Source organism: Chrysochloris asiatica, unplaced genomic scaffold (assembly GCF_000296735.1).
Source record: "Chrysochloris asiatica unplaced genomic scaffold, ChrAsi1.0 scaffold00004, whole genome shotgun sequence".
NCBI lineage: Eukaryota > Metazoa > Chordata > Mammalia > Afrosoricida > Chrysochloridae > Chrysochloris > Chrysochloris asiatica.
The window spans coordinates 35862840-35889145 of record NW_006408522.1 but is presented as its reverse complement, the minus strand read 5'-3'; the positions used below and the strand labels follow the sequence as shown (position 1 = coordinate 35889145).

The following is a 26306-nucleotide window of genomic DNA, read 5'->3' as shown; positions in this document are numbered from 1 at the left end:
ATAATTCACAATAAAAACTTAAAAAAAAAAAAAAAAGATAATAGGATTTTTCCAAGAACGTTTTGAAGCACCCATTTATATGACTGTTCTGACAAAGTTCTCTCTCTTGCTCTGAACCCAGCATCTGGCTCATCATCCTCTTACCTGTGGCTCTTGAATTGTACCAGAGCCTGCTTTCTGACCTGCGGATATGGGGGTCTTCAGTCTCTGCAACCAGCAACCTATCATCTGACTTACCATTTTGGGTTTGTCAGCCCCTGCAACCACATGAGTCAGGAGAAGCCTCCAGACTAATGCCTGACCCATGAATTTGGGACTTGCCAGCCTACACAACTGTGTGAGGCTTTTCCTTGATGGGTCATGAGTTCTGTGATATAGAAGCCTAAGACAAGAGGAAGAGTATTGAGTGGTGGAGGACTAGTTGATGTTAGAGATGATGGAGTAGGATAACAGTTTAGAAATGTTGAACATTTGGGACATCCTTATAGGACATCCACCTCATAGGGCCTCGACCTAATCCTTCTAGAAGAAATTATTCATGGAGAGGCAAAATGTATAGAATATACTTAAAGGATCTCAAGGGATTGATAATAATGGCTGTCTCCAGAAGGGAAAAAGGGTGACTGGAAGACAGGAGTAAATGAGAGACTTTCTTTTTCATAAACCTTTTGTTTCTTTTATAATCCTTTTGACTTTTGTATTATGTGCGTGTTTTACTTAGTCAAAAACAAAATAATTTTAAACAAAATGAAAAAAGAAGCCTTTCTGTTTCTGTACAATTATATAGTCACAAAAATGACTCAGAAATAAATCATGAATGCTAGGGTTAATAGGTTAATACATTAACAGCGTGAGGATAAATATTGTCTGAGTCCAGGAAGATGTCTTTCTTCTAAGTTCTTGTCAGCTGCTGTTGAGTTGGCCCTTGACTCATAGCGACCCCAATGCACAATGGAAGGAAATTCTGCCTGCCCTATGATGCCTTACAGATAGAACCATTGTGATCTATAGGATTTTCCTTAGTTGGTTTTCAGAAATAGATTAACAGGCTTTTCTTCTTCACCTCTTAGTCTGGAATCTCTGCTGAAACCTGTTCAGCATCTTAGCAACACATAAGTCTTCGCTGACAGATGGTGGCGTGGAAGGTGAGACTTCTACCCCTGAACTTTAAGTTGCTGTTGGTGGTGATAAGTGCCATCAAGTCAGTTTCAGCTCATAGAGTTCCCAAGGAACAGCTGGTGGATTTGAAATGCTAACCTTGTGGTTAGCAGTTCAGTGTTTATCCTACAGTGCCACACCAGGACTTCATATACTTTATGTTGTTGTTGTTGTTGTTAACTGCTGTCAAGTCAGTGCCGACCTATAGTGAACATGTATAGGGTTTCCAAGGAGCAGCTGATGAGCTTGAACCACTGACCTTGCAGTTCAAATGGCTTTGCAGTCTGGCTCATTAACCCATCGCGCCACACCAGGACTCTATACTTTAGGTTGTTGTTGTCGTTAAGTGCCGTGGAGTCGGTTCCGATCCATAGCGACCCTGTACAGGGTTTCTGAGGCTGTAAATCTTTATGTTAGTTGACCTCAATTTCTTTTAAAGTTTACTTGAAGTACAGCTTATTCAAGTAAATATTATTTACATTATGTAAATACATGACTTTGTTAGAAAGAAACTTCTGCTCTGATCTCATGGTGTCTGCTCTTTTAGATTGTTCTTTCCCCCCATCCCCCAAGATAACAACTTCTGACATGTCAAGATGTTAATAATTATATGAGCCATGGATATGAAAAGATAATCTACACAAGACAAATACAAGTAGCAAACGAATGCATGGAACCTATTCAACGTCATTAGTCAAAGAAGTGCAAACTAAAACCAAGCAATACCTTATTCGATTAGCAAATTATTCAAAAGTTACTCTATTTGAATAGGGTCTTGTCAAACCTGTATATCACGGGTTAACATATAACTCAACCTACCCCTCTACCCCCTTTGCCAAGCATTGTATCAACTCACACAGCCATAAAAATACTCATGTCATTTGACCTGATAATCCTGCTCCTGGGAATTGGTCCTGGAAAATGTTTCCAATGAACAGAGAGAGTTTTATGCAGGCTACATCCATCAAAGTAAAAAAGTGACAAGCCAGAGAAAGTATTGGTTTTGAAGTCTGGGTTTCAGGGCTTGATTTCAGGATCTGAAACTTGGTAGTTGTATGGTATTGGACAAGTGATTTGGTCTTCCTAAACCCATGTTTGCCAGGATGAAAAGAGAGAAATAAGGTCAGAAAAGTTATTTGGAACTAAATTTGGAGGGATCTTGACAGCTAAGCCAAGGACTGAAGCTCTGTGGCAGTCAGCAAGAGGCCTCATTTCAGGTATTTGATCTGATCTATGCATCAGGAATATTAATATGGCAGTAGCCTATAAGGTGAATTGAATGGGGGAAGATTCAGAGGTGGGAAGGCCACTCAGAAGGCTTCTGCAGTAGTCTATGTGAGCGTCAGTGACTAATTAAATGAAACAGTCCAAATTGTGTGAATACCTTGTGGGTGAAGAGCCATTATCATAAATTTCAAGCCTCCCGGTAGCATTTGTTTTATAGTCTGCACCGAGCAGAAATATTGCATAATAACACCTGATATTTCTAAAGCCCTTTACAGTTCAAAAAGTGCTTTCATGTGCATTATCTCATTTGCTCTTCTAGGATGTTTCCAAGTTGATATATATGAGAAAGTTTTTCCAGATATTGAAATCGGGCTTATGGTTTTATAATTTCCTCTCCCCCTCTCAACTTTCTTTTGCTCAGTCTTCAGGCACTTTGTGGTTCTTTATTCCTTTTCACTAAAAAAGAGAGAGAGAGTGGCTGGAAAATGTACCCAGCTCCCTGCTTAAATCCCTTCACAGGCAGGTAGGTCATCAGTGTATCTGAATTTGAGGGCATTTGGTTTACTTAATCACATGCTCATCATTCTCTGATTGCAGTGGAGTTCCACGAGTTCCACCACACCAGAGTGAGAGCAGGAGCCCACAAAGGGCCTCTTCTGTCCTCCCCACCCTCCTACTCATCCTTTCTCCACCCCACCTCCAGCCTTTCCTACTCCCAGAGAGGGCTCATCTCCCTTTGGAGGCCAAAAAAGGGATCCTCACACAGACCCGTTCCAAGAAAAGTGGGACTAGCTATCACCCAGAAGACCTGGGGCACTGGTCTCTACTGTGTTCAAAGCTTCCTAACTTGAGGCTTCTCTGACTTCCAGAGGCAATAATGAGCAGGGCTGAGAGGTAATTAAGACTGTGTTCAGTTCCACATCACGCAGCACAGCTGCAGCTAGCCAGGAGGAGGGGAGAGAGGGAAAGCAGGAAGGATGCTCCCCAACCCTCCTCCCCACTCTGAGCCTACTCTCCAGGGCCCTCTTTAGAGCAGCAAGGGGGATGGTAAAGTCAAGGGATGAGGGAATCACAGGAGATAGTCCAGGGTTCTAGAAGAGCATCCAGATACCAATCAGGAGCTGCTGTTCCATCCTATGGGTACCAATGGGTCAAGTCAGGATTTTCTCAGATGTGAGGAGTCCCCAGCCTGGAACAACAGGACCTGCAGCAGGGTGGGGCTGTGGTCTAAAAAGGAAGGGAGAGGCATAACATTGCTCGTGAATTACAATGGTTAAGCAATTTTCCAAGGGAGAAAAAAATCTGACAATATGCTCCCATAAAGATCACAGTCTAGGAAAACCTAGTGGGCAGTTCTACTCTGTCTTAAAGGGTCACTATGAGCCTAAACTACCTTGACAGCACACAACATACCCATTGTCTCTGGGGAGCCTCAAATCTTCTCCTGCTAACACCCTAGGTTCTCACAGGGTGAGTGCCAACAACAATAATAAATGCTTAGGGAGAGACACTGAGCTGAGTGTTGGAAATCCAGAGGCCAGTATATCCTAGTTCATTTCAGAAAGCACACTCTTTATTGGGGAGGGAAATATGAAAATAGAGGCATGCCTGTACCATGGAATGTGTGCTATAATGGCAGTAAGTGGGAAGCTGTATGGAGCACAGGGTAATCGAGGACAAATTGAGGAAAATTTGTTGGTGGCATTTGTGTTGAGCCATGAAGTAGAAAGGAGATGGTGTTTTTAGCAAAAGGAATAGAATGAGCAAAATCATGGGGCATGAGGTAGTAGGTGGCCTGTCCTAGCTCTGTGAGCAGCCAGGATTCTCTCCAGAATATAAGTGGAGAGAGGGGGGATGAATTTGAGTGTAAGTGGAGAGAGGGGGGATGAATTTGAGGGAAAACATCAGGTGTCTCAGTCCTGGAAGGAGCAATTGCTAAACTGACCCACATCTCCAACTGACACCACTTCAGGCTTTGGGTGGTCTTCCTGAGACATTAGCAAAATCCCTGGGGAGCTGTCCCAGCTCCAGGTGCTGAGTTGGAAGGGCTGATGGAGAAAGGGCAGAGTTGGAAGCAGGGGCTTAGGCACACCATAAAGGGAGGGACTAAACACTGGGCTCAAGTCCATTCCTGAGTTCCACTGGAGTCCTGGTGTGTGGTGCTCTAGGATAAGCACTGGACTGCTGACTGCAAGGTTGGCACTTCCAACCCACCAGCCACTCATTGGAAACTCTACACAGGATTGCTGAGTCGGAACCAACTCAAAGGTACTTAAGAACAATTACTCAGGAACAGATGAATTGTGTGGAATTATGTGTGAGCCTGTGTCCTGAAGCCCCAAGTGGAGCCTGGGCCTTGTGTGGAGGGGTGGAGGTGGGGTGGGAAGGAAGGCACAGAGGCCTACCTGACCTCTTCCTACTCCTCCAGAGTACACAGGTAGCTGAAGTTTCCCAGAACCTATTCTCAGAACCTATTCTGTCCCCAGGGAAGTTATCCACAGATGAGTCTTTAGGGCAAAACGAGAATATAATGCTGATCAACTCCTGAACAGGAGTTAGAGAATCTGTGAGATAGAGAGGGAATAGTTAAAGTCTCAAAAATGGTGGATGTTCAAAATACTGTGACTACTTTGAAATACGGAATCCTGGTATGGTGCTGTGGAATAATGCACTGGACTAAAAGGTCAGTGAACAGCAAGGTTGGCTGTTCAAATTTACCATCTGCTCCTCAGGAACCCTGTACAGGGTTGCTATGAGTCAGAACTGGCCCCACAGCACTTAACAACAACTTTCAAATGTATGTAATCAGCACTCATTTCCAATAACCTTTTTGAAGCATGCTAACTTTTGGAGCGCTGGTGGTATAATAGGTTACAAGTTGGGCTGCTAACCTAAAGGTCAACAGTTAAATCTACCAACCTCTCAGAGGGAGAGAGATGAGGTTTTCTGTTCCCGTAAAGATTTACAGCCTCGGAAACCCTATACAAGGTTGCTATGAGTTGGAACTGACTCAAGGGCACATAACAACAACAATGTCTTATGATCACAGGGTCTGCTGTCCTTCTCCTACAGAGCTTCCCGAGGCCTCCTTTTCCTGATCTGCATGGTACAGGATCCCTACCCTGGATGACCAGAAGCAACTGCATTCCAATGGAACTGCAGATTGTAGTTTCATAACTGAGAGAAAATTCATAATACTTGTGGCTTAAGTCACCACATTTTGGCTGGTGAGTGTTCCCCTTCATTTCTTTCCTAAATGTAGATTTCCAGTAAACAATAAGACTTTGCCTTCCATTCTGAGTCTAGGGTCTTGTTTTCCATAGCAGTGTATCCCAGAAGGCTAGATCTCTTGTATGACCATGATTTGAAAATCTGAAATTGGGATCCCCAGGGAAGCTATGTTCTCCATGGAGCTAACTTAAGGTCATCCTTAAGGAGTCATAGGGTTAGTAGGACAGCTGTGGGCACCTCTGTCCCAAGTGGAGAAAGTGAAGTGGCAGAATGGAGCTTGTAGAGAAATAAGTCTTCTTCACTGGTATGTCTGGGTAGGGAGAAAGAGCTGTGCTCTGAGCCCCTGGCTGGACTTCCCTTCTTGTGTCCTCATTAGAGAAATGGTCACAGGGTCCAGTCCCATCTCTCCCTACTATGTGGCAGGCAACTGAAGAAAGGTAGAGGAACATTCAGGGCTGGGTGAAGTGAAGGGAGGATTGGAATGCCTTTTATTTTGAGTGTTTTTCTTTGGACTTTTGCATTTATAGTACTTCTATTTTTAAATAATCATTTGGCTTTTTAATTCTAGCATATTTCCCTTAGTGCAATAAAGGCTTTTGCAATATGGAAAATGTGACATTTGATCTGAAGAAGTCTGGAGGGGAGCTCTGGGTGTGGAGAACTGACCTTTAATTACCACCTACTCGAACTGCTAGCTGGGGAAGAGCCTCCAGGAATGATGTGTAGTGCCCTTGGCAGGTTGTTCACAATGGAACTGGGAACTCCTGTATGTGTGTGTGTGTGTGCCTGTCCCTCTTTCCCCATAGTTTCTCTAGATCTAGCCTGCTGTTGTTAAGCCTCTGCCTCTCCTTTTCACTCTATTGACAACTGTCCCAGTTCTTAGTTTCTCCCTTTCCTTTCAACCCAGCTCAGAAGCCCTGAGGGCTGGGGCAGAAGGAAAGAGTTGTTGCTGGTTTTTCCCAGCTCCCGCTCAAACCTGACACCCACAGAAAGGTCAAGCCCATGTGGTTCCACACGTCCCCTGGTTGGCCCGCCCAGGCTGTTACCATGACAACTGCTGGGCTGGAAAAGTCCTTAGCCTGCTCCTCAGAGCAATGTGTAGGGTGGCTGTCCCAGGCTCCATTCTTGGAAAAGCACTCCTGCTAGAGGTTTCCAAGTAACAGGGCCTCTGGGAATGTGGACAGACAGGGACACAGAAAAAAAGACAGGTCAAGACAGAGATGCACACACTGACGAAGAGAAATAATCATACTTAGGGGCACTGAGAAGACCATAGGAAAGTTAAGATTGTGAGGGAGCCCTGGCAACACAGGGCTGAGGAATGAATGAAGCAAAATAATAAGATGGAAGTAGTAAAGAGAGACAAGGCAAGGCGCAGGCATCCCATGATGACACAGAGAGAGAAAGCACTTCAGACTGAATAAATAATGAGGAAAGGCTGAGGCCAGAGAGCAATGATGGAAGGACAGCTCTCACCACCCAGTGGTGCCCTGTCCCAGGGAAATACCTTGTTTCTGAGCAGAGTTGGGATCCAGTAGATTTCTCTTTGCTTCATCCTCTCTGAGGTTCAGAAAGGTCTGAATTGATTGGCTGGCCAGGCTCTTTCTCTAGCTGGACAACATTTACCATTTTATGAGGGGTTGTGCCTTAAGCTAATAATTGTTGTTAACTGCCATCAAGTTGGTTCCAACCCATATAAAACATGTATAGAGTTTCCAAGGAGCAGCTGGTAAGCTTGCAGTTTAAACCAACTTTGCAGTCCAGTGCATTAACCCACAGCACCACAACAGAACTCCAATCTAATAATAGTAACATTGAATTCTGCCCCAACACATACACACACACACCACACTTCCTTGCCCTGTTGTTATTGTTGCTAAGTTCTGACTCATAGCAACCCTGTATAGCTTCCAAGGAGCAGCTGGTGGATTTGAACTGCCAACCTTAAGGTTAGCAGTTCAGTGCTGATCCTACAGCACCACACCAGGATGGAGGCAGCTATTTGGTCAGACCCACTGGTTTCATTTTACTTCAAACTCATCATCAGTATCTAGTCTCAGCTTGTCTCTCCTGGGAGGCAAACTGGGCATCAGCACATTGAGCAGGAATGGTATCAATGAAGCAAATTTATAGGGAATAATAAGATTGAATGGCAGAAAGGATGAAGGCCTTGGAGGGAATTAATGTGAAAGAAGAGAGTCAGGCTGGATAGACAGTGAGTACCTAAAAGGAGTATGGAGTAAAAGGGTAAGAGGAAGGGAGAGACAGATGGACTCAGAGCTCTGACCAAGGCAGCCTGGAGGAGAAGTAACAGAGTGGATTGGCCAGCTTGGATTGGTTCTCTAAGCCTGGCCAGGAACCCTGCCTCCAACATTAGTGCAATAAGTTGAAGTGTCTTTAAGGCTTTGAGGGAGGTTTCTCAGGATCTTCAGATTCCTGGTCATTCTTCTTAGCATTGTTATACTGGGAGCCAACAATTAGACCATTAACACAGAAAACTTGAGCTCATCCAGCCTTTGATTTGTCTTGAACTTGATAACAGTGCAGATAGGGCAATGAAGTCAGGGCTCCTACTATAACCATGTTGAAAGTTCAGATGTGGGTATAGAATGGAACAGGTACCAACCTCAAGAGTCAACTGCCCTGGTGACCTCATCCCTGTGAGCCCAATGAGGAAGTTGGGCCCAGAAGAGACTTGAACCCAAGAGAGCTGTGGGTGGACACTCAGACAAAGCAGGGATGAATTAATGTAATGGGGAGAATTACCCCACACACTGCGCCACAGAGACTGGAAAATCAAAGGTCATACATTGATTGCTCCTAGAATAGGTGGAGAAGGGACTGTGGAAGATATTATTATGCCTCACCCCATGTCCCTTCAGCCCACCTCTGCTGCAATGGACAATTCCTGGGCTGCTGACAGCCTCCTACCTCTCTCCTTCTCTGAGGGTTTTCCTCAACCACTGCTGGACAGCCTAGAAACAACAGAGGCTCTCCACCCACATGGGATAAATTTCAATGAGGGATGGGTATCAGTGGATTAATATCCTAGATTATGCCTTTATTCTGTGGGGGATATTCTGAGTTGTGATTTTTATAGTCTCATAAAGTGATCCCAAAGGACTGAGCCCTAATTAGCCACAGAGGACCCACCCATTCAAAGCACTCTTCCCTGTCTCATTCCCCTTTCTCCCTCACTCCTGCTCATCTTCTAAACTGACTCTAATCAAGGCCTTGTCCCATGGTATGTTTTAAGAGAACATGAAATAGCATAAAGGCTCATGAGGAATCCACCTTTCTGTGGTCTTCCGAGCCCAACAGCCTGTCCCACAGGACTGGGCTAAGACTGTTGGAGGTCCTCGAACTCTGACTCTGATTGCTTGTAGATAGATCAGGTATTTGTGCGAAGGAACCCTTTATTTATAATCTAGAGAGGGGAAAGGAGAGCTCACCAGCTCTCTCTTCCAGATGTGGGGGGCCAAGGCTGACATACTTGTAGTGAGCCCCCAGGGTTCTCTAGTGAACAACCATAGACTTTACAACTGGAAAAGACCTCACAAGCTACCTGATGCAACTTTCTGTCAATGCAGGCATCCCTTCTAGCTTCTCTGACATCTGCTTTAAACACCTCTACCAAACAAACAAACAGAAAAAAAGCCAAATCCAGTGACACCAAATCAATTCTGACTCATAGCAACCCTACAAGAACTTTCTAATAGCTATCCAAAATGGACAGGACTGCCTTGTGAAAGGGAGTGAGTTTCCTGTTACTGGACATGCAGTAGTTAAGTGCTTAGATGCTAGCTGAAGGTTAGTGACTCCAATCCTCCATGGGAAAAAGATATAGCAGACTGCTTCTGTAAAGATTACAGCCTTGGAAACCCTATGGGGCACTTCTACTCTGACCTTTAGGGTTACTCGCTGTAAATTGGAATTAACTCAATGACACACAGTAACAACAATGGCTCCAAGCATATTTCCACTATTGATTTCTAAAAGTATAACTTTTTTGGCAGCTATACCACACTGCTCCCTCTATTGAACTGTTAAGACAAGAAATATTTGTCACTTTGGTTTTCAGTATCATGTTTCCCTTTCTTCAGGTAATAGCAAACTTGCTTCATTTCCCATTATCATACAGCTCTGGTCACCTTGTCAAGCACAGTACTGTGTACCCATAGCCACAGGTTTGAGCCTATGACCAAGTTCCAGACAATGGAAGTATCCTGTTGCCCTGGTCATAGGATTTGGTCCAAGGATGAGTGTGATCCAAGTCAGGCCAACCAGAGTCTTTCCCTAGGATTTATTACAGAGTTGGAAGGAAGAGCTCTATCTTCCCTCTGGAGTTGCTGAACTGGGTGTAATAAACCCAGAGATCTGTTCTAGACCAACATACAGAGGAGAGTCAATAGTGACAGAAAGTGGAGACTGAAGATAGTGTTTGGATCCAGCTGATCTTGAGGTCAGCGCCACGTCTCTCCATCCCAATTAATGTCCCCTTATGACTTAAGGTAGTTTGAGAGTCTTGTTCCTGTCACTAGAACTGACTTTGTTCTCTACTTGTGTCATTAATTTTTCAGTCCTCACATTTAGCCCTATTACAATTGTGACTTTGTCCTATCATTCCAGTCTACAGAAAAGAAACACTTCTCTGTTGTCCTGGATCAATTTCAGTCTGAGGCAGGTCCTATGCTTCTGAGTTTAGAACTGTCTATGTATTTCTTTCCTCTTCTCCTCATGATAAGTAAACTCTGCCTTATATCTGTGATTGATTTTGAGCAGGCCAGAGTTCCTGACTTTTAACCAATAAAACAGACCTTTGTTTGACTCTTTAGTCCAAGACAGTTTCCTGCTTCTCCTCTTGGGATAGAGGATTCATACTTCTATCCTGCCCCAGCAATCGATCTTTGCCTGTATCCAAGAAGGGCAAAGTTTCTACCCCTCATGAGGAACAAGATGAGTGTTTTTTCTGCATTGCTTTCCCAAAGCAAGGGTTGGTTGCCTCTCTCTTGGTTACTTAAATTTTTTTTTGCTCATCAAGCAAACAGGTCAGACATTTTGTCTTTCCCCCAGCAGCTGCCTTGATCAACTCCTGTATGTCTGCACCACCAAAGAAAGACTACTCTTTCTTCTGCCCTGCTTCCATGAATGACCAGAGGAAGAAAAATGCTTTCTGTGAGTACAAAACTCTCCTGAGTGGAATAGCCACCAACTAGTCTAAACTGTCACAAAAGTCTACATGTATCCTTACACTGTTTTTAATTTTGTTGGTTTCTTCTTACCTACTTGTATGACAGTCACATCTTCCATGCTCTGCCAAAGTTGAAATGTATTCATGTGTCCCTGTCTCTTCTTGGAGGAGATGTAATTGATTGCCTTGTGGTCTGTTTTCTAATGAGCTCAAGAAAAGCTCTACTTTGCTTATGTTGTTGTTAAGTGCTGTAGAGTCGGTTCTGATCCATAGCGATCCTGTGTAGGGTTTCTGAGGAGTGACTGGTGAGCTTGAACCACCAACTTTACAGTTCAAATGGCTTTGCAGTCTGGCGCATTAACCCACAGAGCCACACCAAGACTCCATTTTGTTTATAGCTTTTTCTCATTTTAGAGTAGAAGTGACATTTTGTTACAGCTTTCTACATCCTCATGGAATAGATGCGCATAAGTCACAACCATCTCTTTCTTGGACAACTGTAACGATCTTACAATGGATGCCAAGCATCTAGTTTTTCTTCTCTCCATATTGTAGCCTGAATAATTATTACAATTCTGTAAACATCAGAAACTAGAAGGCACTGCACAATAGAAGTACTTGAAATTAACTATACAAAATCTGAAACCTATACAATGGTATATTCATTCTCTAAGTAACAAACCAACCCAAACTTAGTGGTTTAAACCATGACATTTCTTTGGCTCATCAATCTGCAGGGTTTTGCAGGGCTAGCTTATCTCTGGTCTACTCACGTGTCAGTTGGGGTGACTTGGTTAGGGGCTGGAATTACTTGAAGCTTCACTCATTTAGATGTCTAATGCTTGGGATGGGAAGACTCAAACAACTGGGGACTGGAACTGGGACTCCCTGAGTACCTTTCTCTCTCTCTCTAGCCTCTCCAGTATTGTGACTGACTTCAGGGTGGCTTTATTTCTTTAATGTTGGCTCAGGATTCTCAAGGTGCACAGGAGAGAGCAAGCCAGGTGGAAGTTGTATCACCTTTTATGATCTAGCCTTGGAAGTTACATCATTTTTTCTATACTCTGTTAAGACATTTTGGTGTGCCACAAGGTGGGTGGTTGAAACCCACCAGCCACTGCTTGAAACCCTATATAGGATCACTATGAGTCAGAACTGACTCGATGGCACTTAACCACCACTATTAAGGTGACACCGTTATAAAGATCTTCTCAGGTTCAAAAGGAGAGGATACAGAATAACATGAAAGAATGTCCATGTCACACTGTACAAGGGGGCTTCAAACAGTTGGTGGGAAAATGGAATTAAAAGGTCATGGAGACTCTGAGGTGATCTTATTGCAGAGTAGAGGTAGTTTAGCAGGCGGGGGAGGTGGCTTGAACTCCAGGGTAATTCGCTCCCTTTTTAGTGCATTTTTTCTTTTCACCCACATTCAACATGAAAGCATTCAGTCCAGTGAGGTCTGTTAGGAAATAACAGCCTTTCGGACCACAACCTGGGTATTTCCTGAAACAAAATCCCGGTGGACAACCCAATGAGTCTTCTGTACAATATGAATGACTGTTACTCCAAGCTCAAGGAGCTGGTGCCCAGCATGCCCCAGAACAAGAAGGTGAGCAAGATAGAAATCCTGCATCACATCATAGACTACATCTTGGATCTGCAGATCGCCCTGGATTTGCAGCCCACTATTGCCAGCCTTCACCACCAGAAGCCGGAGCAAAACCAGTCCTCCAGAATGCCGCTGACTACCCTCAACACAGACATTAGTATTTTGTCCTTACAGGCTTCTGAATTCTGAATTCCCATCTGAGTTAATGTCAAATAACAGCAAAGCACTTTGTGGCTAAGTGAATGGTGTTCATGACTATGGGTTTTTTTGTTGTTGTTGTTTTTGCACAACAACAACAACAACTCCACAGGATCTTTTAAGGTGCTGAATTTAATTTTTCAACCATTTCACAGGAGAGGACAACAACAAATTGAATGGACCATTAAAAGAAAAAATGGGAGGAAAACTAAATGATCATCTTCCCTAGGGTCTTCTTGAAAATGATTTGGACTGATAATAGTTATTTATGAAAAAGACTTTTCAATGCCCTTTCTGCAGTTGAAAGGATTTCTTTATGTACTATTCCCACCATGGGGAGCAAAAACATTAAAATCTCAAGGAATTACCTTTTTTCAAAAGTGGAGCGTGAATACCAAAAGGATCCAGTGTTCAGTTACTTAAATGAAGTCTTTTGGTCATAAATTACATTTTTGATGCAAGCCTCTATTATTTATATATCTATATAGATATAGATATATGTTGTTGTTAAGTGTTGGTTGGGATAGTTTGGAATTTTCAGTAAAATGCTACTGTTTCATGTTGCTGAGGCTGTTCTGTCTTGTGGGGGGACTGAGTCAAAAACAGGGCCAGGAAGTGGCTTCAAGGCATCTTCCTTTTTCCTTTTCCAGAAGCAGTCCTGTTGGGCAAACCTGCCTGGGCAAGCGCATTGGCAACAGCTGGTGGGATGTTGCTGTCCCTATATCCAGAACCTATTTCGGGAGCAAGTATTGGATGCAAGCCTATACCATTCCAGCACTGACCTGGCCAGGGCTCTGGGGTTCATGAACTAGAAGAGAACAGTGGAAGTCTTAGCTTATGTCCCTAGCTCCAACCTGACCTCTGCATAATGTCAAGTCATTACTGCTTTACCCTTGCTGGTAATACTACCCCACCCTAACACTAAGGCTCAGCACTAAATCTTGCTCCATTTGCTCTTTCTGTTTCATTAAGCATTTAAGGAAGGAAGATCATTAGAAGTGATAAAATTTTTTTTAAAAAAGGCTTTCTCAACTCACAAATTTTAATAATTTTAGGGGTGCCCAACTGGAATTCTTTAACGTTTCCAGGGTCAAAAGAGCAGACCAGAATTTTGGGCCAAAACTGTCTTTCTTAGGAGCTCTGGTAGCATAGTGGTTATGAATCAGGCTGTGAACCGCAAGGTCAGCAGTTCAAAACTACCAGCTGTTCCACAGGAGAAAGATGAGGCTTTCTGCTCCTGTAAAGATTTACAGCCTCAGAAACCCTGTACAGGGTCACTGTGAGACCGAACCGACTCCACATCACATAACAACAACTGTCTTCACTTTCAGCAAGCAAGGTTGTACCATCTGAATATCACAGGTTGTTACTGAGTCTTCCTCCAATCCTGATGCCACGTTTTTCTTCATAGAACCCAGCTTCTCGTATTATTTGCTCAGCATACAGGTTGAATAAGTATGGTGAAAGAATACAACCCAGTCACACACCTTTCTTAATTTCAGTGTTCCCATGTTCTGTTCGAACAACTGCCTCTTGGTCCAGGTACAGATTCCTCATGAGCACAATTAAGTGTTCAGAATACTCATACTTTGCAATGTTGTCCATAACTTGCCATGATCCACACAATCGAAAGCCTTTGCATAGTCAATAAAGCACAGGTTTATATTCTCTGCTTTCAGCCAAGATCCATCGACATCAGGAATGATATCCCTCATTTCATGGCCTCTTCTGATTCTGGCTTGAACCTCTGGAAGTTCTGTCATTGTATGCTTGCTGCCATTTTTGTATTACCTTTTGTAAAACTTTACTTGCATGGGATATCAAAGAGATTGTCCGAAGATTTACGCATTCCGTTGGGTCACCTCTCTTTGGAATGGGCACAAATACAGGATCTCTTCCAACCAGTTGGCCAGATAGTTGTCTTCCAAATTTCTTGGCAGACATGAGTGGGTGCCTCCTGCGCCGCCTCACTTTCTTGAAAGATTTCTATTTGTATTCCATCAATTCCTGGTGCCTTGTTCTTTGCCAATTGCTTCAATGCACCTTGGACTTCATCCTTCAGTATCATGGCTCTTGATCATATGCTACCTCTTGAAATGGTTGAACATTAACCATTTCCTTTTGGTAAGTAACTCTATGTATTCCTTCCTTCTTCTTTTGATGCTTTCTGCATCATTCAATAATTTGTCCAGAGGATTGTTCAATAATGAAAGTCGAGGCTTGAATTTTTTCTTCAGTTCCCCCAGGTTGAGAAATGCTGAGTGTGTCCTTCCTTTTTGGTTTTCTGATTCCAGATCTTTGCACATTTTGTTGTAAAATTTGGCTTTATGTCTTTCTTATGGTTAGTACTAATTACTGAAAAGGATTTGAAGTATAAATAAATCATTTATTTATAATCACACAGTAAGCTACAAGACAGGTAAAGAGCACCCAAAACTGTTGGTTTCAAATTTAGTGCCACTTCAACGGTGGTGGTGATGATGTGGAGCCTATTCCAACTCATAGCAACCCTGTATAGCATTTCCGAGGTTGTAAATTTTTATGGGAGCTGAAAGCCTCATCTTTCTTCTGTAGATTTGAACTGCTGACCTTGTGGTTAGCAGTACAATTCATAACCCACTATGCTACCAGAGCTCCTTGCCACTTCAATAGTGTAAGTTAAATCTTTAAGTTGGTTTTGTGAGCTAATATTAAGCTTGTTTTTGGTGAATGGAGTTTCATTTTTTTTTAGAACCATCACTTCAGTTGTCACCTCTAAACCAACATAGTTACAATTCACTGGAGACCTATTGAATGTTGAAGTGAAAATGTGGCTGGAGACTAGGGGCCTTCCTTACACCTCATTCAGGCTTCTATGAGGGTCTGAAGTCTGAAATGGTGTGGAGTCCTGGTGTGGTGCTGCGGGTTAATGCGTTGGACAGCAAATTTGGTTTGAGCTACAAGGTCGGCGGTTCAAGCTCAGCATCCACTCCTTGAAAACCCTGTACAGGGCCCCTATGGGTTGGAACTGACTCAACGGCACTTATCAACAACAAAGTCTTTCAGTCCTACAACTTCTTTTTAAGTGCCTCCAAATAATTTCCCTGCCTTTTCATATTAGATTTTGTTTTTCTGACATAGAAAATAGAATATAGTGAAAAGATGAAAGTAGAATTTTACCTTAACTATCAAAACACTATTTTCTGGAACAGAAACATTCTGTTACCACCCTATGGCCAGCTGCTCTTTGGGAGAGTGTATTGGGACCTCATTGCTTTTTTTCTTAAATTGTTGTTAATAAATGTTTTTGTTTATCATGTACGGAGAAGAAAAATCTTCATTTTCTTTTTGTTTGTTTATTTTTAAAGAAACCTATCCACCAACTGAAAGTCATCAGATGGCTCTATAGGAAGGGTGAGGTCTGGCATCTGAACCCAGGTAGAAATGGCAGCTCCAAGCTGGGTCCTGGGCCCGATATCATCAGCATTCTAGCTCCTTCTAAGAGCCCAGGTATCATGGAAGCCCACTCTGTCTGCCACAGGTAGTTGTTGCTTTGTTGTATACTGTCAAGTCCATTCCAGTCCTGTAGGAAGGAATATCCTACTCATAGAAATTAGTAGGAGTACAGCTAACACCATTAGCCAATACAAAAAATGAAAAAAGATTAAAGTGTATCTGGAAAATACAACAAAATATTCATATCATTACATATTCTGAATCAACTCCCATCCTTTCGGACATAGCATATGCTTGATTTATAAATGAGCAAATTCTCTCTGATGATTTTTATTGTCAATGTGCCCACTATTAGGGATTTAGAACCCATTACCTAGGAAGCCCCTCCATGGAGCCCTGTTCTCAGAATTCTATCCTCAGAGCATCAAGGTTTGGATTGCCATAAAGTACATTCTAGAAAGAAGAGGTTGGCAAAGGTCACAAGCTCCTCTGGCATGAGTTTGCCTTTACCGCCCCACTGCCCGGGACCACACACAGCTATTCTGATGAGAAAAGCTCTCTGTGGACACATACTGAACAAGAACATGATAAAGAGGGAAACTCAGCCTCAGCCAGGAATGCTGCCACAGGGAACAAACTTGGAACTACTCAGGAGTGGTGTCAAACATTAACACCTTATTTACAATTCTAATTTAGAATCTAGTCCTTTTTAAGTGCAGAAGGAGGAAGAAGGAGAACCATGCATGAAATAAAAAATAGACATATACACACTTAAACTCCCACACTTTCATGTGTCTTTTTCCCATTTTCCCTACAAGGAACAAGTCAAACAAAGGAAAAGCCCAGTCACTATATTTACAATGACCTTGTTATGGAAGCTCTAGGCAGGCTTGGATTCAGGAGGCAGGCTTTAGTCTCCTTAGCCCCATTCATCCTTGAAAATTTACTGAGAAAATACTTGGGACTCAGGCAGAGAATATCCAGATGAGACAAGAAATGATGGCTCACTTAACTTATACATTATACACAAGGGCATCAGTTTCTCCAAGTACTTCCACATTTGGTCCTTCACTAGCTTCTTAGCAGACTTCTAACCTGCAGCATCAATGCTCAGTCAAGCTGTGAGGCACAGGAAAACAGTTCATTGATCCTGCATGCACTGGGTCAGTCACTTCATCCAAGACAGTCACACATGCCAGCCCCAAACATGTCCTCAGGGACTGCAGCTGTTTGCTTTGTGGAGAGATGTTTGGGCCTTTTCCCATCCTAGATTCTCCTGGTTGCTGAAGCCAAGCTTGCCACCATTCCCTGTGGGCCCAAGACAGCTGTTACGTGTGCGCGTTTAATTTACTGTTCCGCTGCAGCTGGCTGGTCCCCAGCCTCTGGCTTCTCAACCTGTGACTCGGGAGGAATCAGATACTGGACCTCTTCTGTGCTGATGGCTACTTTATCTGGCTGGAGCCACCTCTTGAAGTGTTCCAAGGTGCTACAAAAGAGCAGGAGAAAAGGGTGGCTGCCTTAGATCTGGAGGATTAATTACTTAATGATCATCTCAGTTACTCAAATTCTGCCTACCCACCCACCACCAATTTCCTCCTACAGTTGTTTTTCTCTGAGAACACAGAGAGAGCAGCGATACTCTGACAGCTGTGCATCCTGGCAGCTCAGTGGCGTAATTTACCCCCTAGTGGGCACTTGGGCTATAAGCAGCACCAGGCCCCATTCAGATGCAGAGCCTCAGAAGGCTTGCTGAGAATAACTGAGGAGCTAAATGCCTCAGTCCTGTTTTTTGGGGTTTTTTTTTTCCCCTTCCCCTAAAAACTGAAGATGAGGGAAATTGCCAAGGGGTAGAAACACTCAAATAAATACCAAATTATCAGTGAGGCAGAAACCTAGACATCTTTAAATCTCTTATACCTGAAACAGTCTGGGACTCAATTATACACCTAGCATTTACCTACACTGGGTAATTTTTTGTTTGTTTGCTTGTTTCAGCCTACAGCAAGTCTCTAAGATAGAAGTGTCTGAGCAGCAAATGTTTCCTACAAAGGAATGACGACCTTTTTTGTCTGGATCTTTGGGGAGGGGCCTACCTTCCTTAAGTACCCAGGATCCTCTACTCTAAAGTGATTATACATTCACAGTAAAATACAAATAACTAGGCATAATGTATATATCATTCTATGCTTGTCAACAACACAAGACATAAAGCCATAACCAGGCTACTTTTAGACACCTGTTTGGGGGAATTTCATTGTTTGAGAAATTACATGTTAGGAAGTTGGATTTCTCAGCCATTCAAAAAGTACACCAGGAGGGATTCACCAACTTGGACTTCAATATATACATGGAGACACACAATTCTAATACAAAGTGGCCATTGTTTAAAGCATAAACTTTGAAGTTTGAAAATAAATGCAGATATACTGTTTCCTGATGCTTGCTCTGAACAAAGATACCATACACACACACACACACACACACACACACACACACAAAGCAGTTCCACAGATGTAAGTCAGACAGAACAAATCCAAACAAGAGCCACCCACTGACTCTAATGCCCACAGGTAAAGGGAAACAGGTGTGACAAGGGTCTATCACACTTTTCATAGAATTAGTAATATTATTTTTATAGAAAAGGTGTCACAGGTATTGATAAACACATGGAAATAGTAACCTGAGTCTTGGTTTCTAAATGATTTCAAAAAAGAGAAGTAGGAATCTACTTGACAATTATGCAGGAGAAATTTTCATCTTTTCTTCTCAAAACCAGAGAAAAGGGAAATATTCACGGGGAGAGAGAATGTAAGTACAACTAAGTTATTAATGGGTCAGGAATCTGTGTAGCTTCAAACCTCCTAGGTCTGGGCAGTTGGAGGCTCAGTTAGTTTGAACCTTTGGAAGCTCAGGTAGCTTGAGCCTTTAGAGATAGAAAAGAACAAAATTTAAATCCTCTTCTGAACTCAGGTGTTGCCTGACCTTTCATCAGGCACTGCCTTCTGTAGGCTCTAGGGCAGGGCACACTGAAGCAGTAGCTGAGATAATGTAAGTGAAAGTACTTAGAAAAACAAAAAGTAAAATGTAACCATGAAGTTTCACTCCCATATTGTCCATGACTCCCACACCAAAACCTTCATCAAAGTCACTGCAGTTAATACAGTGAAAGTTAATACAGTGAAAACCGTGAGAGCCAGAACTAGATAGGAGTGCCTTGTTTTTCCGGGTCATCATACCAATTTGCTGCTGCCTTTGAGACTATCGCTCTCTGTTTAGTGGAAAAGATCTGTGTTTTCCTTCTCTGACAGGTTTCCGCCTTACGTAGGTTCTGGCTTTTGTAAGTTTTACTGTATGCTTCAACTTTAAGCTATGTCATATTACCCCAAAACCTTTTGTTAAAATTTAGGTTTTTACTCCCTCAGCCCCCTGTACCAACTTTTTCTTTTGAATAATTTCTTACCCTTGAAATTCTGTTAAGAATAATGTTAATAATAACTAACACTTACATAGTACTTACCATGTGCCAGACACTGTTTGAAGCACTTCATACGTGGTAACTCATTTAATTCTCACATCTTATGAAGTAAGAGCTATTACACCCACTTTACAGAGAAGGAAACTGAGGCTCAGAGAGGTTATTTGCCCGAGAACATTCAAGTATTAAGTGGCAGCCACTTTCCTGAATATCAAGCACACTGTACAGGGTCGCTATGAGTCGGAACCGACTCCACGGCACATAACAACAACAACAACTGCTCACTGTAGCAGAATGCCCTCTCCACTTTTCTGCATCCTATCTACTAATAGGTACTGTTCAAGTCCTGCACCTTTCTTGCTATGAACAGCAGAGCCTATGGAAAGCTCAATGACCTCTCGATTCCCAAAGCACTTTGTCACTTCATGAAGCCAACTTTTCTCTTATGCTGTATTATATAGTTAGGCATATCTGTATCTAACCATACACATATGTATATATCCTCTCTCCCCAACAAAAAAAAATGGGTCTAAAACTTCCTTACAGTCTCCCCTCTCCCATGACATAAAGCACAATGGCATCACACCATATACTTAATAAAGTTATTTATCTATACATATTTACCGAATGACTACAATATTATAAAAGCTCTATAAAGCTATGCAGAATTAGATGTAAGAAGACATAGATCCAGCTGTTGATGGAATTCTAGTTTCTCAAGTGAATTATATACTTTAAAATAAAGACACACTTTCAAAGGAAGACACAGTCAACTCTGTTCACTCTACAACCAATATATATACCAGGGTATTGTTGTTGTTGTTAAATGCCGTCAAGTCGGTTCCGACCCATAGCAACCTTGGGTGTCTGCAGCTTGAATCACTGACATTGTGAACCAAACCAACTTTGTAATCTAATGCATTAACCCACAGCGCCACACCAGGACTCCATCCTACGATATTGGCATTTGGGAAAAAATATCGGCTCTCAAAAATCTGCCACTGAGAGGCAGAGACAATGACATGTGACGTGGAGCAATGGAGCAGCTGGGGACTTTAGATCCAGAGAGGGAGAGCTGAAGACTGGGGGGAGGAGAGAGGGGCAGATAGTGTAGGGGGCAGGCTTGCAGGGTATACCCTTTGGTTGGTTGATGATGCATGGAGGGGATTATAACCATGGCAGTGATACAATATACGATAGAATGGTTGTAAAACTAATGTTCACCCATGTAAACTATCATATAATTCACAATAAAATACTAAAAAAAAAAAAAATCTGCCACTGAGCTGAAAGCAAATAAAAGATCAATCTCACAAAGGGTGATTTCTGAGTTTTAGAGAAGTGCCTACATCAACTAATATCAGGGTTCAAATGTCAATGTCTCTGGATTCGTTGGAGAAAAAGAAATGTCCTCAGTGAAACAGACTGTCACCTGGAACTGGACTGGGAATCAATTACCTCTCATCAGATTCAAGTCCATCCACAAAGAATTCAGACGCTAACTTCTCCTGAAGGAACCGATCCCAGCATTCCTTCTTGGCCTGTGCCAAGGTCTGAAGCATGTCCTTGGAGGTCACATCCTGATTTAAACCTTTGATTCGTCTCAGTTTCTTTTCTAAAGAAAGAAGTGGAGCTTAACAAGGAACGTGAATAGGAAATAAAATTTAAATCTAAATTGCAAAATGCCAAGTTAAAATTTTCTCAGCTCATGGATGCATCCACCTCCTCTACAAAACAGCTCAATTTTAAAGGAGAACATATAGAGGGGAACAAACATATTTTGCTTTTTCATTCACAATGTGCTCACTCTGTATTGTATCAGATAAATGTTTAACCCCAGCAAAGGGAAAAACCCATAGGTTTTCATAAATAAATCAATGGCATGTTTTCTTTTGAAATCACAGAAGCCCAGCATGTGTCTCTCTAAGGAATTCTTGTTTTCCCTGGCTTGACATGTGTATCCGATCATCTTTTCTCAACTACTGGGAAATGGTCTCTCTGAGGAGTAAATGGTTTTTCTTTTTGTTACAGTGACATGACATGATTTCCAAACCTTATGAGAAAGAATCAGGGAAGATGATGAGCGATCTAATGGTTCATTAGACACTAAAATTGACTTGATGAGAATTCAGTAGCAAGAGACCTTTAAGTAAGATCTCTATATGTGATTAAATTCTTGATTAAAGAAAAAGCATTTCCTAACAATTTTTTTCTAAGTTGCTCAACTTCTGGCCTGGATGATGGAGCCTCGTAAAAACAAATGTCTTGCAACCCCTTTGAGAATGGCCCATATGACTGCCTGGCGATGTTTAATTACTCTTCTTTGTATTTTAAGTATAATTATAGACCACATTTCCCCTTTTGAAGAATACAAGAAAGGGTTTCACCATTTACCTTTTGCCTTAATTTAGTCTCCAACTATAATACCTGAGGAAATTATGGCTTTTTTTGGGTGGGGAGGAAAAAGACAGGGAAGAGGATAGACATTAAAGCCCAAAACCAAAAGATACTTTATGATTTGCAAACCTGCTTTCATTTCTAAACAAGTCACATGAGCTAGCATCCACTGATCTAAACAATGAACTTTTACTACTGTGAGTTATCACCACAGAGCTCAACCATATAACTTGATAAATATTTGAAGAGCTTTATCATCTCTTTGAGGATGAAAAGAGTTGTGTGTGTCTCCTGTTTAACTGGCTAAGTTCTTTGCTGTTGCCCTTTGCAGTGAATTCTCTTTGAACGAGGCTTATTTGGCAATAAAAACAATCCTCATGTCATCTGTCCTTGGTTGTCAAAGTAGAAGATGCTTTGCACTAGAAAAGGTTTCCCCCTCTTTAACTGTATAGAGTCCCTGGTCAAAACTGACCTGAGTAGAGCAGGCAGAAATAGAAGTCATTATTATATACTCCAAACCTACCTGCCACTCCTATTTTTCTCAGAGAAGGAAATGATAATCATTGTAACTGATTTCAGGAAGGAGCAGTCAAGTTTAAACTTTCAGAACCAGTCTTTACCAGTCAAAATCATCACCATCTTCATGACAGTCTCTTATAACCCCTGGGTACATAGCACCAACCAGCCAAAGGATCTGGTTTTTTAGCTTTCTCGGACTACTGCTTTTGCTCCTTATCATCATGAAACAGATGCACTGGCTTCCACAAAACAGCATTTTCAACCACTGGCTATAGCTATAGGCATTACTCTCACATCCTATCTTTGGTGGCTTCATATTGCTGCTGCTGCTGCTGCTGCTGTGGTGGCTGTTGCATGCCTTCGAGCCAGTTCCAACTCAGAGCGGCTCTGTATAGGGTTGTTGAGGCAGTAAATCTATAGGGAACAGAAAGCTTCATCTTTCTCCTGCAGAGTGGCTGATGGATTCAAACTGCTGACCTTGTGTTTAGCAGCTCAACATGTAACCCACTGTGCTACCAGGGTTCCTTGGCTTCATATTAGATCCACAAATTTCACACTAAAACCTCACTTTTTTTCAATCTACTGCTCCAACTGTATTTTTTTCTTATCTTTTTTCCCCAGTACATTGTTAACAGGAGTCCTGTATGACACTGTAAGATAAGCACTACACTGCTAATCACAAGGTCGGTGGTTCACACCCACCAGCCAGTCTTCGGAAACACTATACAGGGTCACTATGAGTAGGAACTGACTCGATGGCACTTAACAACAACAACATTAACAAAATCCCATTGTTTCCCAAGATATTTCTTAGCAATCATGTAAGCTCTCTTCTGCCTCTACTTTCTGCCCTTCCTCAAAATCCCCTCTTTTGCAAATTGCCTTTCCTTCTGCAAATATTCTCACATTTGGTTTTGTAACACTTCTTGAGTTACAAGGAGAGGTGTCATGAACGTTCAATAATAAAAGAATACCACAGTTGCAAACATTGGCTATCACTGCCCTAGACTGGCATTTCCTTTTCTTCTAACTTGGGGCAATCTTAATCTCTTTCTTGTGTTTGGAGTCTGTCTAGATGCTTAACCTAAAGGCTACAGACAAAGTTCTAAAGGTGTGCTCAGGGATGTGAAATAAAATAGCTAACAAGAGACAAAACAAATTTTACTTTAATATGCTCCCAATCCAACAACCAATTTATTTAACATGACAGTTTTTCAAATTGAAGTCTCAGAAATCCATTATAATAGATCTTTAGGATGACATAAGGTTTGACACCTTTGAGCTATTTGATTAAACGGGCCACCAATACTAGACAAGAGGGTTCTATAGAACACCAAGAAAGTAAGCAGAATTTAGACAAAAGAGTCAGAGGAAAAAAGTGACAGACTGTTATAAGGGATGGGCAAAGAAAGGGTAGCTTTTCTCAACAACCTAACTTGAAACACGCCCTAAAATTACATCTGAGAAATACATGTGGCATGGTTAAAAAAATAAAAATAAGAATCAAAAAGCAGGCTTCACGGAACAGATTGTTTATATGCTTCCAGTAACCAGCTTCTATTTTTTTTTTTTAAAAAAGAGCCATCAAACTTACCTGAAAAAACCCCCAACTATTCCCACTGAGTTGACTCTGACTTACAGTGACCTACAGGACAGAGTAGAATTGCTCTTAGATTTCTAAGACTGTAAATCTTTGTGGAAGTGGTTACATCTTTTTCCCTGCAATCTAACATCAATTATGAGGATGGCACAGGACTGGGCAGTGTTTCATTCTGTTGTCCATAGAGTCGCTATGAGTCAGAACAAATTCAATGGCATCTAATAACAACTTACCTAAGGATGCTAAATATACTTCTGAATCTTGCAAAGGGGCCCAAGGTTGTAGAGATGGCTGGACAGCAAAGCCTGCTGCCTCCCTGTGGCCTTTGCTTGCAGGACAAGAATCCACAAAGGAGTCTGAGAAAGCATTGCTGGCACCATCCTCTTGGTCAGGATTTGGCATACAGGAACAGATTTCAGCCCAGAGATCCAGGCCAGATCTTGTGGCTGTAGAGTCAACACTCTCAAACATTTTCATTAGGAATCTGAGCTGAAAAATAGAAATGCAAGTGACTAAAGACTAGTTTTAAGAATAAGTATATGGTACTCATATTTGTTTACCCATTGAAGGAAGGTAACAGATTTTTAAATAAGTTTCTTTTAACACAACAGATTCATACATTACAGATAAAAGCATGACAAAGGAGGGATGTGGTTCCTCTTCTAGTTCTGCTGTTTTCATAATGAAATTTGTCTTTAAAAATGGGACTTCTAGGACATTTCCAGTATTAACAATTAGTTCCATCTTTCTCCAAAGTTTTCTAAAATGCAACCACCTTGTTCTCAGCCAATTAAATTCTCTGTCTTCAAAAAGGTACAAATAATGGTCTTGCACAGCCCCATATACATAAGGACAGTACATGTGCTTGGTGACAAGTGGATCAGAGAGAATCATTAAATATAGAAACTAGCTTATATGCCCCATGCTCATATTTTCATAGAAACACTGAAAATAATGTTCACCATTTACAGATGAAGAGACTGAGGCTCAGCGGCCCAAGAGCACATTACTGATATATCCTTGCTTAGAAACCAGACCTGTGCTACTCCAAAATGAAGTTTTTACCCAATACCACACTGCCTGCTTGGAAAATATACTGAAAGTCACCCAAGGAAATATGCATACGGCCTAAGGGTGGGTTATAACTATCAAGATTTATAGAACGGGAGAAAGATGAAACTTTCTATTCCCATAAAAATCTACAGCCTCTGAAACCCTATACAGGGTCGCTATGAGTCGGAACCTAACAACAACAGGCTTATAAGATGGGTTGACATCTTTTTTAGGAAGGAATCTTTAGGATCAGAAAGACTTCCTGAAGCAATGTCTGAACAATTTCAGGAAATTTTAGCCAGCTACAAGGGCCCGGAAGTAAAAGAGACAAATATGTCACCGCGGCCCTAGGTGAACCAAGGGCCAAAACGAGCTCCACCATCTCCCGCTTGAAGTCATGTGAACCCATCTAAATCACAAGTCGGCTTGCACCTCTTTTTCGCAGGGTGTCCAGAACCGCGCAGATAACCCAGCTGTCCTGACCCCCGCCCACAGTACTCGGCCTTAAGGTCTGGCCAGGTGGTATGAATCACACCCGCGACCTATGAGCTGGGCCGGAGCCTGAGGAATACAAGACATTGGGCACCCAAGCCCCTCCTGACCTACCCCAACAGCCTGACCAGCAGCCCGCAAACGTTTGTTTCAGCTCCGTTGCTGGCTGGCAGTGGGGAAGAAACGGGGTGGGGCGGAGTCTCTGAGTGACGATCCCGAGAGTTCTCTAATCACCGTCAGTGTCGGAGATGTTCTGTGTGTCTATTGGCTAAAAAGAACTCAACTGGGTGAGGAAGTGAGGAGCAGAGAGGTTAGAAATGGTAGGCGGGTCTGTTGTTGCCAGGAAACTGTGCGGTCACGTGACCTGCGTCCCTGTCTTTCTTTAAGGCTGAGTTGATACTAGTAAATTGCTGGGCTCGGTCCGAACCCGCAGAATCCCTTCTAACCATACCTGCTCTAATAATGAAACCCTTCACATTTCTTGGTCCCCCGAGCTTTAATTAATCTTCTCGTCAATTCTCTGGGCTGGTGTTTGTCTCCTAAAATTCTATCCCTTTGCTACTCAAGTTACTTCAGCCCCTCGGTTAGGAAAGAAGCTGCTTCTCTCCCTACTCTCACAGAAGACCCGTGTTCCATACATGGAGTTATGAAAACTTTCCTCAGTCGTCGGTAAACATAAGGAACCCTTCTGGTACAATGATTAAACATTCAACTGTAA

General features: G+C 42.3%; 1 protein-coding gene and 1 pseudogene across 1 annotated transcript; one reads left to right on the top strand and one right to left on the bottom strand.

The window, feature by feature from the left end:
- The first annotated feature begins 12244 nt into the window (after window positions 1-12244).
- On the top strand, window positions 12245-12657 carry LOC102822994 (annotated as a pseudogene).
- Window positions 12658-17384: 4727 nt separating this feature from the next.
- Window positions 17385-24527, bottom strand: LOC102822607 (chromosome unknown open reading frame, human C15orf57). The gene is made up of 3 exons (XM_006831766.1): window positions 24277-24527; window positions 20986-21142; window positions 17385-17538 (listed from the first exon to the last, which is right to left on the bottom strand). Exons 1-3 carry the CDS (start codon window positions 24518-24520, stop codon window positions 17400-17402), a joined length of 540 nt encoding a protein of 179 aa, XP_006831829.1. The 5' UTR covers window positions 24521-24527; the 3' UTR covers window positions 17385-17399.
- Between the last annotated feature and the right edge of the window lie 1779 nt (window positions 24528-26306).